This window comes from Zalophus californianus, chromosome 4, assembly GCF_009762305.2.
Source record: "Zalophus californianus isolate mZalCal1 chromosome 4, mZalCal1.pri.v2, whole genome shotgun sequence".
Classification (NCBI taxonomy): domain Eukaryota; kingdom Metazoa; phylum Chordata; class Mammalia; order Carnivora; family Otariidae; genus Zalophus; species Zalophus californianus.
Window position 1 is genome coordinate 154,111,934 of NC_045598.1, and position 15,165 is coordinate 154,127,098.

Consider the following 15,165-nt stretch of genomic DNA (forward strand, 5'->3'; position numbering starts at 1 on the left):
TACTTACATGACACCAGTAAAATCTAGTAAGAGTCAAGAGGGTAGTATTCATTTTACTCCAGAAAGATGTTAAAAAGTTTGCTTGAGTTATATCTGTATCAGATTAAAGCATATGTGTAAATTATGTTTTAATGAGTGTGATTGCATAACTAAATATTGCCAAATCTGTACTTCTCAGCAGAAACTGTATTATAAGCAATATCTCCAAGCAATTTGTGCCTGTAGATTGGAGTTAATTGGCAAAATAGATGCAACTGTATTTCCCATTAGTAAGCATGACGGTCACAAGGTTTTTTTGAACCTTCTTTCTGTCTTCAACCGCAAATACGGCAATAACTATTAAAACCTTTTGTTAATAGCTTTGTGTAGGGTTGTCACTATAGTTAGGGCTTTTTAAAAGTATAACGTTGCACAGTGGCAAGTTCAAATACTCTTGAGCCTTTAGATGTTTTACTGTGTCAAGTTTATACTGAGAACCTTAAAAGAAAGCTGAAGTCTCCAAAACACTTTTATTTCTTGTTGGATTTAAGAAAACTAATTTATAAGCAACAGTCTTATGTTATCTGACAATTGCAGGGAAATTCTGCTCTTTATTTAATCTTTTGGTTACTTAAGCTCATAACTTCAGAGTTGTTCATAACGTTTTGATTTTCAATACAGTCTTGCCCCAAGAAAAGATAAAATCTTTCAGACTTACATTTCACATTACATTAAATGTAAAAGTTTCTAGTAGTTCATGTGTAAAATCAGTTAATAATAAAAATATATTTAACATTCTAATATTTTATTTAAACAAATGATACTGAAAGTCTGGTTTTCAACTTGAATATTGTTTGCATTATGTGCAAACATTATCAGGATCCTGAATCTACAGGTGTTTGACTTCCAGTTTAAGCTATTTATTTCAGAATAGTGGACTGTTATTTGGATCTAGTATGAGTCTTCTAGAGTAAGTAGTTCCGCATGAGCCTAAATTTTAAAAAATACAGTTCAAGCAAAGAATGAAGGCATTCATTTTCATGTTGAAAATGCATCTAGAGGGAACATTTCCTCATATGGTCCAACTATTGAATGCAGGTGAAATAAACCAAAAAAGGGGAAGCTTATTTTTTTCCAATTATAAAGTAACTAAAGAACTGAATAAAGGCATTTTTTTGTATAAATACTTATTTTTATTATTTTTTCTTATCTCTCAGAGGTAGATTTTGATAAGCTAGATACTTTCTGTAATAAGATTATTTAGTTTGTGAATGATCTGCATTAAGTGCTTTTTTTTATTATTATAACTTTATAGTCAGTATAATCTAGTGAGAACACTTTTGGCTCTAACAGAAACAGAATTCTGTTCTTGGATCTGGCTTTGTATATAACACCAAGTACGTCATTTTTCTTCCATATGTACCTCATTTACTGCAGTGTTTCTATTACATTTCAGGCTTTCATATGGTGGGTCGTATCTGCAGCCTGGGAGAACAGTTAGCAAGTACACTAATTGCACTTTTGTGGTATGGTCTATTCTCCGGGCCTACTATTTATTGATTTAATTGATGCCTGCTGCTTAATCAGAGGTTTTACCCGCATGGAACTATTTGATAAGCTTGGCATAAAATGCAAGATCTGTGAAATGTAAACAGTGTTCATAGACTAAGGACCTATAATCAAGCCAGACTTCTAGTCATTTGAAAATAGTACAGCTGCATGAGAAGTAGTTTTCTATTTGATTTTTTTTGCTGTGGACATTTAAAAGTACTATCTTTATTGTAGCATCCCCCTGCTAATATTTATTTTGTTAGCTCCCCCCTTTTTTTCCCTCTTTCTGTCCTTCTTACCCCCACCTCCCAGCTGTTTTGCCACTCCCTTTGTGTACATCTTCTGGTTCCTTCTTTTCCTCACTGAATATCTTTCTTCTAACTTTTTCTGATGTTCTTGATTCTGACTTTCTTTTTTAGACTAATCTAAGTCAGACCATACTGAGTGTACTGCTGAAGCAGCTGGAAATAATCTCTTAGCTTTTGCATTCTTTGGGCACCACAGTTTGCGAAATATGGATTGTATGCCTTTGTAGGCGTGTTCTGTTCAGGATATTCCTGAGGTCTTGCAGCCAGTCCTTTTCTGTTCCATTTGTGGCAGATGATAGTTTCTTGAGAGAAATTATGAGTTTTAGTACATGTTTTCTTCCAAACCCAGAAAGTTGTATGTTGTTAGCAATTTTGAACAGTTTTTTAAACAGCTACTACAGTGAGATCATCTGGTGGAGAAGAAGGAGTAGAATTTAATATAAATTAATGCCGCAATGAAGGACCCCTTTCCATTTTGAATAGTCCTTAGAAAAGACATTGGATTAGCCAGTGATTTATAGAAAAATTGTTGAACTTTATAAGATAAGAACATGGTAAAATATTGCTTTATTCAGTACAAAGGATCAGAATCGATTTATATATATATATATATATACATATATATATTAATTTTTTATTGTTTTTGAGATTACTTACCTTAGTGATAGATTCCATTAAGAGGTAGGACTTTTACATAGGTGTGAAATTACTACTTCTCAAGCAATTTCACAGTAGAAATTATTAAACTTAAAAAGCGCCTAGAATAGCAAGTTGAAATGTCCTTGTATAATAAACAGTCCTTGGTTTTTTCTTTCTTCACCATTGTAGCCATTATGTTTCCTTTGGGTCTTAGGACGTGTTAATAGCTTAAAGTGCTGTTACTGTGTGTGTGTGTGTGTGTGTGTGTGTGTGTGTGTTGTATTTAATTATTATTTATCATGTAAATTTAAATGGCTTTGAGAATCGGTTCCTGACTTTGTGGTGATCTTCAATATATTTGTAGACAGTAATATATTTGTACACAGCAATGCAGTGGTAAAAATCCTAGGGCTGACGATCACTTGGGAGAAAGAGGTAGTAGTCTAAGACTATGAAATTTGATAAATATATTACTTCGGCACTACTTATATGTATTTAACATCATATGTTTTAATGTTGGGGTGGAGTTGGTTCTTTTTTAATTGCCATTTTAATCTTGTATAAGAGAAAACTACTTAGGGCGCCTGGGTGGCTCAGATGGTTAAGCGTCTGCCTTTGGCTCAGGTCATGATCCTGGAGTCCTGGGATCGAGTCCCGCAACAGGCTCCCTGCTCCTTGGGAGCCTGCTTCTCCCTCTGCCTCTCTCTCTCTCTCTCTCTCTGTCTCTTGTGAATAAATAAATAAAATCTTTAAAAAAAAGAGAGAGAGAGAAAACTACTTAATGGGATGTAAAGGAAATAGTTTTAAAAAGCATCAAATATTTTTATTTTTAATGTAATGTTTTCCTTGTCCTCCTTTATTGGTTTTTATCTTAATGTGTCTCTACCCCATTATTCAAAGATTTCTCCTTATGCATGAAGTTACACACAGACCCACTGTATACTTCATGAGTCTATTTCTCTTGTTACAGTTAATCAGGCAGCAAAAGAAGACACCATGGTTTTGAAGATTGGCTCTGTTGCTATGGCTCCCCAAGCTGACAATCCCCTTGGTAGATCTGTCCTCAGGAAAGATATTTACCAGTAAGTTTATTTTCTTACGTTCAATCTTGCAACAATTTCATCCTGCAAAGAAGTACACTGATCAATAAAACTTGCTTAGTGTGGCCTGCAGAAATACTTTTCATTTGGAATCTTTTGATATTTAAAACCAGGTTTTTCTGATTTTCTTCAGTTGTGGGTTTTTAAATTCATTCAGACAAATCAAGTATTTCTGTGAAGTGTTGATGAATAACAGAATGTAAGCACCGAGTCACCATAAAGCTGAAGAAGCGCAGTTTGGAAAAGTTTAGCAGGCTTTAAATTTGACCAAATCTCCAATCACACAGGAAAAAGAGGTTCTCTCCAGAACTACCACATCCTACTGTAGTCATGTTGTATCAAATTGAAGCATTTTCTTAATTTAGCTATAAGCCATTATTTGAAATGTAGGACTGTGGATGTCATATGGATCAAAGCTGTAAAGAAAAGCAAACTTCTAAGGAGAAATTTCACAGTAAACACTTTCTGTGAAAATGCCATGCTCTGGATTTTGTCACTGAGTATTTGCAAACCACACCAAGCATCTATGGACAACTAAACTGGTGAACATATGTAATCAACATGATAAAAATAATACATCATTCGTACTGAACTTGGCACTGCTGCCAGACATAAAAGTACAGTTGCAAATCGTACCAAGTGAGAAAAATCACAGAAATACAGATGTACGAGTGTGTCTTATTCATCCTGCTGGTCTGCTTCTCAGATGAGGTAGTGTCACTCTTTGAAAATAAATTCCTACTGTTCACCAATAAATGTTACTGCTAGGAGAGGTTCTGATTTTTGTAATGCACTTACCACCTAGAGGTTGCCAGCAATCTTTAAGAGGGGAGCTATGGATTTTATTTTCTCAAATTTTTCTGTTATTTGAGTTGATAGGTTTTTCCTTTGAATTATGTATCAGGTTCTCTTTCTTGTATTATTTTTGTTGGTAGCTTATAGTATTCATCCCTTAAGGTTTCTGGGGGCTTTTTGTTTTTGTTTCTGTTTTGTTTTGTTTTTGCTAGTTTATGTAGAATCTCAGGATGCAGGAACTGAAGAAGGCCTTAGGAATTTTTGAATCCCGCTGCCTTACTTTATACATTAGGAAACTGAGGATCCAAAAGAATAGTCGTCTCTAGTCAAGTAATGATAGAGGCAAGACCACAACTCCTACCATTTTACTCTCTCAGGCGCTAGAGAAAAGGATTGCAGTAGAATTCTTTCTGGATAAAAATAATTTTCTAATATTTGAAAATTCTTTCAGGTGTATTTGTCTTTTCTACTTCATTTGTCTACCACTTCAGAAGTCAGTGGTCCTCAAAGAGGGTCCTGCTTTACTTTTGGTGAAAGAAATATGTTTTATATTAAAAGATCCTATCACCATCAATAAAGTAAACCCCTGAGAAACTTCCTTTCCTCCTCTACCCTCTCCACTTGCTGGCTCCTCAGCAGTCATTTGTGGGGATGTGGCTCTCCTCTGCTTGTTTGTCACTGCTTTCGTCCCATTGTCCTTGAACCGTTTCTTCTCAGTCAGTCTCCTTTATTTTCCATGTTTTCTTCATACCTAATTTTTCCTTCCCTTTCTGTATCTTTAGTATTTACCTCTTCTTTTTCTATATTTCTTTCCTTTTCTTACTTTCTACCTTCTTTTCCTATCTAATTTCCTTCCCTGTTTCACTACTGAATGATTTTGTAGAATGTGGAAATATAACACTAAAAAGTAAACTAAGTGTAAATAAAAGCATATTACCTCTTTAGATCTTCAGTGCCTCACATCCTGACTCACGTAAAATATATAAAAAATATGTACCAATTACATACAAAGTACAGAAAAGGTACTTTATAGAATAAATTCCCCCCCATTTTTTTTTTGGTAATTGACAAACCAAGGTGCACAGAATTTTTACATGTTTTGCCAGAAAACATATACTTAACTAATGGCAGAGCATTTCAGAATCGATTTTTTAATGAATTCCTTTCAGAACTATTTTTAAATTTGTATTTCTATCATTTAGTCCCCCTCCCTCAATTTGGTCATTGCACTCTCCTCCCTTTCCATATGTTTTTACTTATTTTAATCTGCTCTTTGTGTTTTTTCTTTCTGTCTTGGTTTTTCTAACTTCTTCAGCCTGATGAATGGCATCTATTAAAAAAAAATGATAGCTAACATAGTTGATGGTGAAACACTGGATGCTTTCCCCCTAAGATCAGGATATCTGCTCTCACTGCATCTATTTAGCATTACACTAGAGGTTCTAGCTAGGGTAGTTAAGCAAGAAAAATGAAATAGAAGGCACCCAGATTGTAAGGAAGAAATAAAACTCTTTTTTGTAGATGATGTGGTCTTACATACAGAAAATCCTAAGGAATCCACTGAAAAACTGTTGGGCAGCTAAGTTCAGTAAGCTTGTAGGACACAAAATCAAAATATAAAAAATCAGCTCCCATTAACACTAGGCAGTGAACTATCTAAAAGTAAAATTAAAATAATTCCTTTTATAATCTCATCAAAAAATTAAATACTTATGAATAAATTTACCAAAAGAAGCACAAAACTTACACTTTGATTTTTTTATATAATTTTTTATTATGTTATGTTAATCACCATACATTACATCATTAGTTTTTGATGTAGTGTCCCATGATTCATTGTTTGCATATAACACCCAGTGCTCCATTCAGTACGTGCCCTCTTTAATACCCCTCACCAGGCTAACCCATCCCCCCCACCCCCCTCCCCTCTAGAACTTACTTTGAAAACTATAAAACATGGTTGAAAGAAATTAAAGAAGATCTAAATACATGAAATTATATCCCATGTATAAAGAAATTTTAAAAGATCTAAATACATGAAATTATATCCCATGTACATAGATCAGAAGACTTACTAATGGTAGATGACAGTACTCCTTCAAAAAAAATAGCATTCAGTGTAATCCACATCAAAATTTCAGCTAACTTCTTTGCAGAAATTGACAGGCTGATCCTAAAATTCACATGGAAATTGTCCATACGAAAATTCAAGGGACCCAGAATAGCCAAAACAGTATTAGAAAGGAAAAACAAAGTTGGAAGGCTTACACATCTACTTTCTAAACTTATGATAAAACAATAGAAATCAAGACAATAAAGTACTAGCATGAGGATAGATATATGTCAATTAATAGAATTGAGATTCTACAAATAAACCCTCACATTTACTATCCATTGGTTTTTGATAAAGAAGCCAAGATAATTCAATGGTAAAGAATAGTCTTTTCAACATATGGTGTTCAGACTATCTGATATTCAAATGAGCTTGGACATTTACCTTACACCATCACAAAATTTAACTCAACATGGATTAGAGACTTAATAGCCAAAAGTGGAAAACATCCGAAGGTTCATCAGCTGACAAATGGCTAAGCAAAATGTGGCATAGCCATACAAGAATATTAGTCTGCAGAGAGAGAAATAAAGTGTATGTTATAACACGGATCAACCTTGGAGACATGCAAAGTGAAGGAAACCAGACACCAAAAAGCCACATATTATATGATTCCACTTATATGAAATGACCAGAATAGATAAATCCATTAAGACAGTAGAAGAGTGTTTGCTAAGACAGGAGAGAAAAATGACTACTAATGGGTGTAGGATTTCTCTTTGGAGTGATACTAATTGTCTGGAATTAGATAGCATGATGTACAATGATTTGTACAGTGAGTACAAGAGAATATACAAAAAAACTGAACCATACATCTCAAAAGGATAAATTTTATGGGATATAAATTATATCACAATAAAGCTGATTTTTTTAAAATCCAAGATTGATATCACAAAGAGGTCCAGAGGTGTTAAATTCCTGGGAGAGAAATGCCCTTCCTAGGTGCATGGAGACTGGATGCTCCTTTCACTTTTGCAATTATTTGCCTTATCTGGCTATAAGCAGAGGGATTTTGTTGTAGAAAGGAGGAAACCAAGGGACACTTATCAGTCGTATGGGCTAGAGTGACATGTTGGAATCTGGAGGAACCCCAAACACACAGTAATCCACAGTGCTTGTTTTGAGTGTTGGGTGGGGAGAGGGAGCTGGTGAGAAGAAACTGAGTTTCTCAAAGTTTCACATTCCTTAAAGGATAAAGCCATGTTAGAAGTGCACTATTCAATACAGTAGTCACTATATTTGGCTCTTCTGCTTTTGAAATGTGGCCAGTCCAAACTGAGATGTTCTATGAATATAAAATATATACAAGATTTTGAAGAACTAAGAAAATAAAATATCTCATTAATAATCTTTATTGATTTTATATAATGGCGACAATATTTTTGATATATTGAGTTAAATTCATTATTACAACTATTTTCCACTGTTTTTTTAAACCTTTTTCAGTGTGACTACTAAGAAATTTTAATTTACATAGGTGGCTCCCAGTTGTGGTTTGCATTATAGTTCTGTCAAATAATATAATTCTATTGGGAGAAGCCTGCAACAACTATAGGACAAGTCTTGCCCTTGGGACCTTTGAAACCAGAGGTGAACTGCATTTAACTAAAGTTGCAGACCAACCACAGCCTAGCTCAGTTAATGATTGAGTTGAAATTATCCCCTGCTTACCCCTGGCAGGAAAAAGTGTTCCTTCTCTGGGAGAAATAACATTAACTTGTTGTAGTCTTTTTATACATGATGTCTAATATATAATCAAAAGTTATAAGATAACAAACAAGCAAAAAAATTAGACCTGTTGTCAGGAGAAAATTTAGCTAGTAGTAAGAGACCTACAGATGACTGAGATGTTGAGATTAGTATACAGGAGTTTGAAATGACTGGTATTAGTACTTTAGAGAAAAATGTTGAAAAGATGGAGATTTCCTAGAAATGTCTATTTAAAATTCTAAAACTGAATACCAATATCTGAAGTTAAGGACTTGTTGGATAGCTATAACAGCAAATGGACAAAGCAAAAGATAGGATTAGTGAACTTAGACATAGCTAAATAGAAATTACCCAAACTGAAGCACAGAGAGGACGACAAAGGAATAGAAAAAAAAGGAAGAAAGAGAACAAACTGAAAAACATGTGAGTTACTGTCAAATGGTCTAATGTATGTGTAAGTAGAAGAAAGAATGGAACCAAAGGCATAACTTAAACAGATAACCCTTGAGACTTTTCTAAAATTAACAACAGTCATTAACCAGCAGACCCAAGAAACCCAGTACCCTATCCCCAATATAAGCAAAATACGTGTAAGGAAAACTACATCTAGGCATAATATGGTCAAATTACTGAAAATCAAAGATAAAGAGACTCCTTCCTGATGGGCTGAGGGAGAATCAGAGAGAATGTAATACCAACCTCCCCCAACACAGGTTTCAGGGCCTAAGACAGTACTTGGGAGAGGGGAGATGCTTTTATCTTTAATAAGGTTGGATATTTTCATTATTAAAATATATATGTGTGGGGTGCCTGGGTGGCTCAGTCAGTTAAGCGTCTGACTCTTGATTTTGGCTCAGGTCATGATCTCAGGGTCATGAGATCGAGCCCCGTATCAGGCTCTCCCTGTATCTCTGCCTGCTTGGGATGCTCCCTCTCCCTCTCCCTCTGCCCCCTGCCATTTGTCCTCTCACTTAAAAAAAATTATAGATAGATCAATAGATAGATAGATAAATTATGTATAAATAATATATATAGAAATAGAAATTTATATATAGAAAATAAAAAATAGAAAAATCCTAAATGCAGCCAATAAAAAAAATACCTTTGAGGGAAGAACAGGAAGACTGAAATAACTAAAGATCTTAAATCTGAAGATGAGAAAACTAGGGGACATAGGACCATTCTTTAAATACTTGGCTTATCATGTGTCACAGGGAATAGTTTTATTCCTTCTGAAACTAAGAACAGACCTAAGATGATTAAACTAGTGGATATTACAATGACATTGCAGCTCAGTAGAATGAAGATCTTTCAGAGAAGTCTAAGAATAAATGGTGCTATTTGTTCATTATTCATTATTTAACTAATGTTATTTATGAGCCTACTGCACATTAGGCACTTTTCTAGGTATTGGGTATGTATGTCAAGACCAAGAAAAATCCCTGCTTTCAGGGAACTTAGACTTAATGAGGGAGAGAAAGAGACAGTTAAAAAATTACTTAATGTTCTAGTATATTCTATCGTTAGTTTTTGGTTGGTGTTCCATGATTCATTATTTGCTTATAACACCCAGTGCTCCATTCTTATTCTAATACGTGTTGTGGAGGCAAGGAAGAAGATAGGAAATGGGGAGTTAGAGAGGGACATCATGGCCTCATAAGAGAGAGTGCCTCATTGAGCAAGCACAAGGATCATGAAGTGGGAGTGTACCAAAGAAGCCAGCTACGGCCAAAGCACCATATGCCTGAGGCAGTGAGGTAGGCCATAGGTGAGAGACGTGGAAGAGCCCCCTAGGCCATTGTGAAGAGTTTGGCTATTATTCTGAGTGAGATGTGGTCGTGGGGGAAGATAATCCACACCTGCAGAATTTTGAAATAATGGTTTTGTTGTTTACCCAATATCTACCTGCAAAGAAGTGAAGGGATCACCAGGAGGGACTAAAAATACACACTGGAAAGGAGCTGAACTAGGCCTTTACAGTAGTGTTCCCTCTCTCGCTGTGTCTCTCTCTGTCAAATAAATAAAATCTTAAAAAAAAAAATGAATAAATAGAGTCACAGTTCCGAAGAACAAGTGGGAGTTTGATACTGATCTCTAACACAGTTATGTTACGGATTATTTCTGCTTTTTGAATTGACTGAATATGTGATATGAAACCGTTCTAATTTTTGAGGGGTTGATTTCTTCATCAGATGAGAAGCCCTCAGGGTTTGAGCTGGAGGAGTGGCAGGATCCAGTTTATATTTAAGCAGATAATTCAGGCCAACATGTGAAGAATAGACTGCAGGCAGGGAAGGGCAAGGGTCTGTGACTATTGTACCACTCTTGGCGAGAGATGATGGTGGCTTGGCTGATGGTAGTGGCTGTGGAGGTGATGAGAAGTGGTCAGATTCTGGAGATATTTTAGAGGTAGAGCCAGGAGAAGTTGCACATGGATTGCACATGGGATTTGAGATGAAGCGATAAGGATAATTCCGTTGTAACTGGAAGGATGAAATTAACCTGGGGAAGGCAAACTATGGGAGGATTTAGTTTGGGTTTGGCAGGTGGAGATGAGGAGTTTATTTTTTAAAATGTTGATTATCTTAGGAGGTACTGAGCCTCCCCCCGCCGCCGCCACTGCTGATGTAGCAGAGGCTGATCAGCCATGTAAAAGGCTTAGTGGGGGGGTTATGATTTGTGTTGTATTAGACCAGTGCTTCTTAAACTTAATGTGCATACAAATCACCTGGGGATGTGTTCCAATGCAGGTTTTGACTTGGGAGGTCTGGAATGGGGCCTGCAATTCTACATTCCACCAAGCTCCCAAGTGATGGAGCAGGACACTGATACTGAGTGATCATGAGGTGCCGCTTCAAGGCCCACACCTTGTGTAGCAGATGAAATTAATGGTTTCCAAGTCTTTCAAAGATTTCCAAAAATAGGTTTTAATAAATGCTATTGTTTTCTAATGCCAAAAATTCAAACACTGTGAAAATCTCTATGACAGTAAGTTAAGTGTCCTCCATCCCCACACTTTCCTCCACCCTAGCAAGAGCCCCCTCAATGGAGGCTTTTTAAGTTCAAAATTCTTACAGACTTGCAGTTGATAGTGGTTGTACTTCTGGAGTCCATGATTCAGAAAATGTGAAATAAAACTTGTATTAAGTTACTAATACCTTATACGAATTTGTACTTTATTACTCTCAAAAGATCTGATTCACTAGAAGACAAGAGAACATATAAAACGTTTTATTTTTTTGGAGTTTATGCCCAGCTCTATATTGTCCCGAGTTCCTCTTTTGACCCTCTGTGCTCTTTACCTGCTTCCTCCTTGCCTACTGATCTTCCTAGCTTCCAGCTGCTAATTCCTGGACAAGATCATCTCCCAGTTTCCTTTCACCTCATTCTGAGATTCTCTTACGATGTGTTCAACTATTTTTTCCCTGACTTATACTGAAGTTCTGAAGCACAGTCTGACCTGAACAATTTTCCTCTGTCTTACACAACCTCATTCCCTGAGAGATGCTCAACGTTCTTGTCTCAAGCTAAAAGAGCAGAAGAGAAACAGGTTATAAGGATACAGGTTATATAGGGATAAAAGGTTATAAAGGCAGATTTTTAAAGAATTTACCTATGCTGAAAAGTGTTCCTTCATAGGCTGAAATAAGGATTATAAAAAAGTAAAATGTTTTAAATGTGTTTATAACTTAAGCACATTAATAAATTGATAAATTTGGTTACACTTTTCTAATCTAAATGGTTATATATAGTTTTAGGAACTTATGTTCTTCAAATGCTGGTATATCATCTGCCACTATTAACTATAGTGTTTATGATTGTTTCTATTTAAAATACATCAGTCAGGGGGCACCTGGGTGGCTCAGTCGTTACGCGTCTGCCTTCGGCTCAGGTCATGGGCCCAGGGTCCTGGGATCGGGCCCCGCATCAGGCTCCCTGCTCCGCGGGAAGCCTGCTTCTCCCTCTCCCACTCCCCCTGCTTATGTTCCCTCTCTCACTGTGTCTCTCTCTGTCAAATAAATAAATAAAATCTTTAAAAATAATAAAATACATCAGTCAGGACGATAAGCCATTCTATAGTATAATTGCTATAGGAAAATTACATTGGATTTACATTCTATTTCCTAGGACTTTTCTAAAAATTTCATTGACTGTGATCCTGAATACAGAGTACAGGTAGTTTGACTTGATTTTCATTGTTTTAAGTGATTTTTTTAAAGTTATTTATTTATTTATTTATTTGACAGAGAGAGAGAGAAAGACACAGCGAGAGAGGGAACACAAGCAGGGGGAGTGGGAGAGGGAGAAGCAGGCTTCCCGCTGAGCAGGGACCCCAGTGCAGGGCCGGATCCCAGGACCCTGGGATCATGACCTGAGCCGAAGGCAGACGCTTAACGACTGAGCCACCCAGGTGCCCCTGTTTTAAATGATTTTTAAGTTATTTTTTTAAATAAGAAATAGAATAAATAGTTCTATATGTCATTAGAATAGTAGGAATTTTGGAGATATTCATGCTGTCACACTGCATGTATGTATGCATGCATTAATTCATTTATTACTTTAATTCATTTATTAAATATTCATTGATCAATTCAGTTATTCAACAGATATCTACTGAATGCCTACGACTTGACACCAATGATATATACTTTTGACTAGAACTTAATGGTACCTCTCTTCATTGAACTCAAGACCTCAGCCACCTCATTTGAGTAGATGAAATTACATTGTGAAGCTCTGATAAATTCAATAGCAAAATAATTCACACTTTGTCTACAGTACCTCCCATAATGCCTGGATTAATGAAATAAGCACGGTCAGAAGTTATGAACTTATACCCTAAACTTTTTCATAGTCCCATTTTTACTGTAAGTGTCCTTACAGCATTATGTCTTGCATCTTCTGAAAATTATGATACGAGTAAAGAATGATTGCAGAAGTTCCATCCAGATTTGTAGTTTTCCCAAGAAGAAATAGAGAAAAGTGTTCTTCATTTCTGTTCAGTGATTTTTCTTTTTAAAAGTAGAAGAGAGAATAGAAACATTAACATTAGTTATTCATGAGTCTAAGTAAATGTATCACTTTTTCAGGACATTTAATGGTGGTTTTTTTTTAAATCCTTTTTATATTCCAAGCTTAAAAAAGTTGTTTACAATTTATCATTATTCAGTAATCTTGTTATCAAATTAAAATATGAAAAATTAAAATAAGATTTTAAAAAATTACATGAATTGTTAGAATGATGCATTTTATAGTAAATCTACCTTTATTTTACTCTATTAATAAGACTGTATTAAGGTTTTTAAAATAAAAGTGTAGTAGTGTTCAATTTTTAAATAATATTGAATTTTTATGTGCATAGAGAGTAGAATTTCAGTGCTTATTCTGATTGCTGACTACGTCCTTACTCTATGGCCATTATTAATAGGCTGACACTTTTTTAGACCATTTCTGTGTGTAAGAGAGAGAGACTATCTCTACCTGTCTTAAATATGTTGTGGGCACCCTTCAGTGTCATCATATTCAGAAATGCTTGCCTGTTTTTGAACTGTTTTAGATACAGGTCAAAAGACTATTTAAAGACTCCCATTTTGTTTTTTTTTTTTTTTTTTTTTTTTTTTTTTTTTTTTTCTTTTTTTTTTTTTTAATTTTTTATTGTTATGTTAATCACCATATATTACATCATTAGTTTTTGGTGCAGTGTTCCATGATTCATTGTTTGTTCATAACACCCAGTGCTCCATGCAGAACGTGCCCTCCTCAATACCCATCACCAGGCTAACCCATCCCCCTACCCCCCTCCCCTCTAGAACCCTCCGTTTGTTTTTCAGAGTCCATCATCTCTCATGGTTCGTCTCCCCCTCTGACATACTCCCCTTTTCTTCCTCTCCTGTTATCTTCTTCTTTTTCTTTTTTCTTAAAATATGTTGCATTATTTGTTTCAGAAGTACTCCCATTTTGTTTCTAACCAACAAAATGTTCTCCACTATCGGAAAGCTCTGTGATAACTTTTGTAGAGCATATTGTGACCAAGACTTCCCAGACTTCAGAACGTTATTGAACCTGGGAAATTTTAAAAAAGAAAATTTAGTTGCTTTCCTCAGTGAGATAGTTGCTGGGTGGTCCTTGAAGAACAAATATATCGGTACGTGAATACTGAGTTATTACAGCTGAAGGAAACTGAAATGATTACAACTAAAGTATTCTTTGTTACCATTTCAACTGAAAAGACCAAGTGATTCACAATTTAATAGTACCATATGAATTAAAATGTTGCATGCATTTGGGCTTTAACATCCTACTTTGGAACTCTGTTCAGCATCTGTAATAATGCTCAATTTTTAATGTGACAGAATTTGTGTCTTTTAACCCAACATGCATCTTCTTCCATGAGCTGACCTCAACCTATATTTCAAATCTTACCACTAATTGTATTTTTACATAAGACTGTTGTTCAAATTAAATATTTTGTTTACCCCGATAATGCTTAGTATGTTCTTTTCTGTGGCCCTTGTTTATATATGCATTTTCCCCTTTCTTAAAATACAGCTTTCTTCCAGCTTAGCCTTTCAAAGACTTTTTGTTATAAAAACTTTACATTGGAGAGGTTATGGATCCTATAAAAATATTTTTCTTTGGTGTTCAACATTGTTAATGTAAAAAAATTCCCAAGAATCATATCTGTCTTTTAATGTCTCACTTAAATCCTTCTCTTTTGTGAAAACTTTCACAATCATTTTACTTAGCACGTCTTCTTTCTTTGGCCTTCTATACCAGTGTCTGAGCCACCTTTCTGCACTTATGTTCTATTAGAACATAGTAGGAGCTATAATAGCTTACGTCGACCGAGTGCTTCCCTTGTGTCAAGGATTCTACTTGATGTTTCAATGCAATGCTTACTTCACTATAACCTTTAAGAGTCAGGCATTATGATTATCTGTACTTTAGAGACAAAAAATGAGTCTACAGA

The 15,165-nt window shown here is 35.3% G+C and overlaps 1 protein-coding gene across 3 annotated transcripts in view; it reads left to right on the forward strand.

Moving 5' to 3' along the window:
* The window catches only part of VPS13B (vacuolar protein sorting 13 homolog B), a 752,513-nt gene that overhangs the window by 431,762 nt on the left and 305,586 nt on the right, over positions 1 to 15,165 (forward strand). For all 3 annotated transcript variants that reach the window (XM_027594446.2, XM_027594522.2, XM_027594354.2), the window contains exon 30: positions 3,448 to 3,559. In XM_027594446.2, the coding sequence (XP_027450247.2) occupies positions 3,448 to 3,559 (112 nt within the window). The remainder of the gene's footprint in view (positions 1 to 3,447; positions 3,560 to 15,165) is intronic.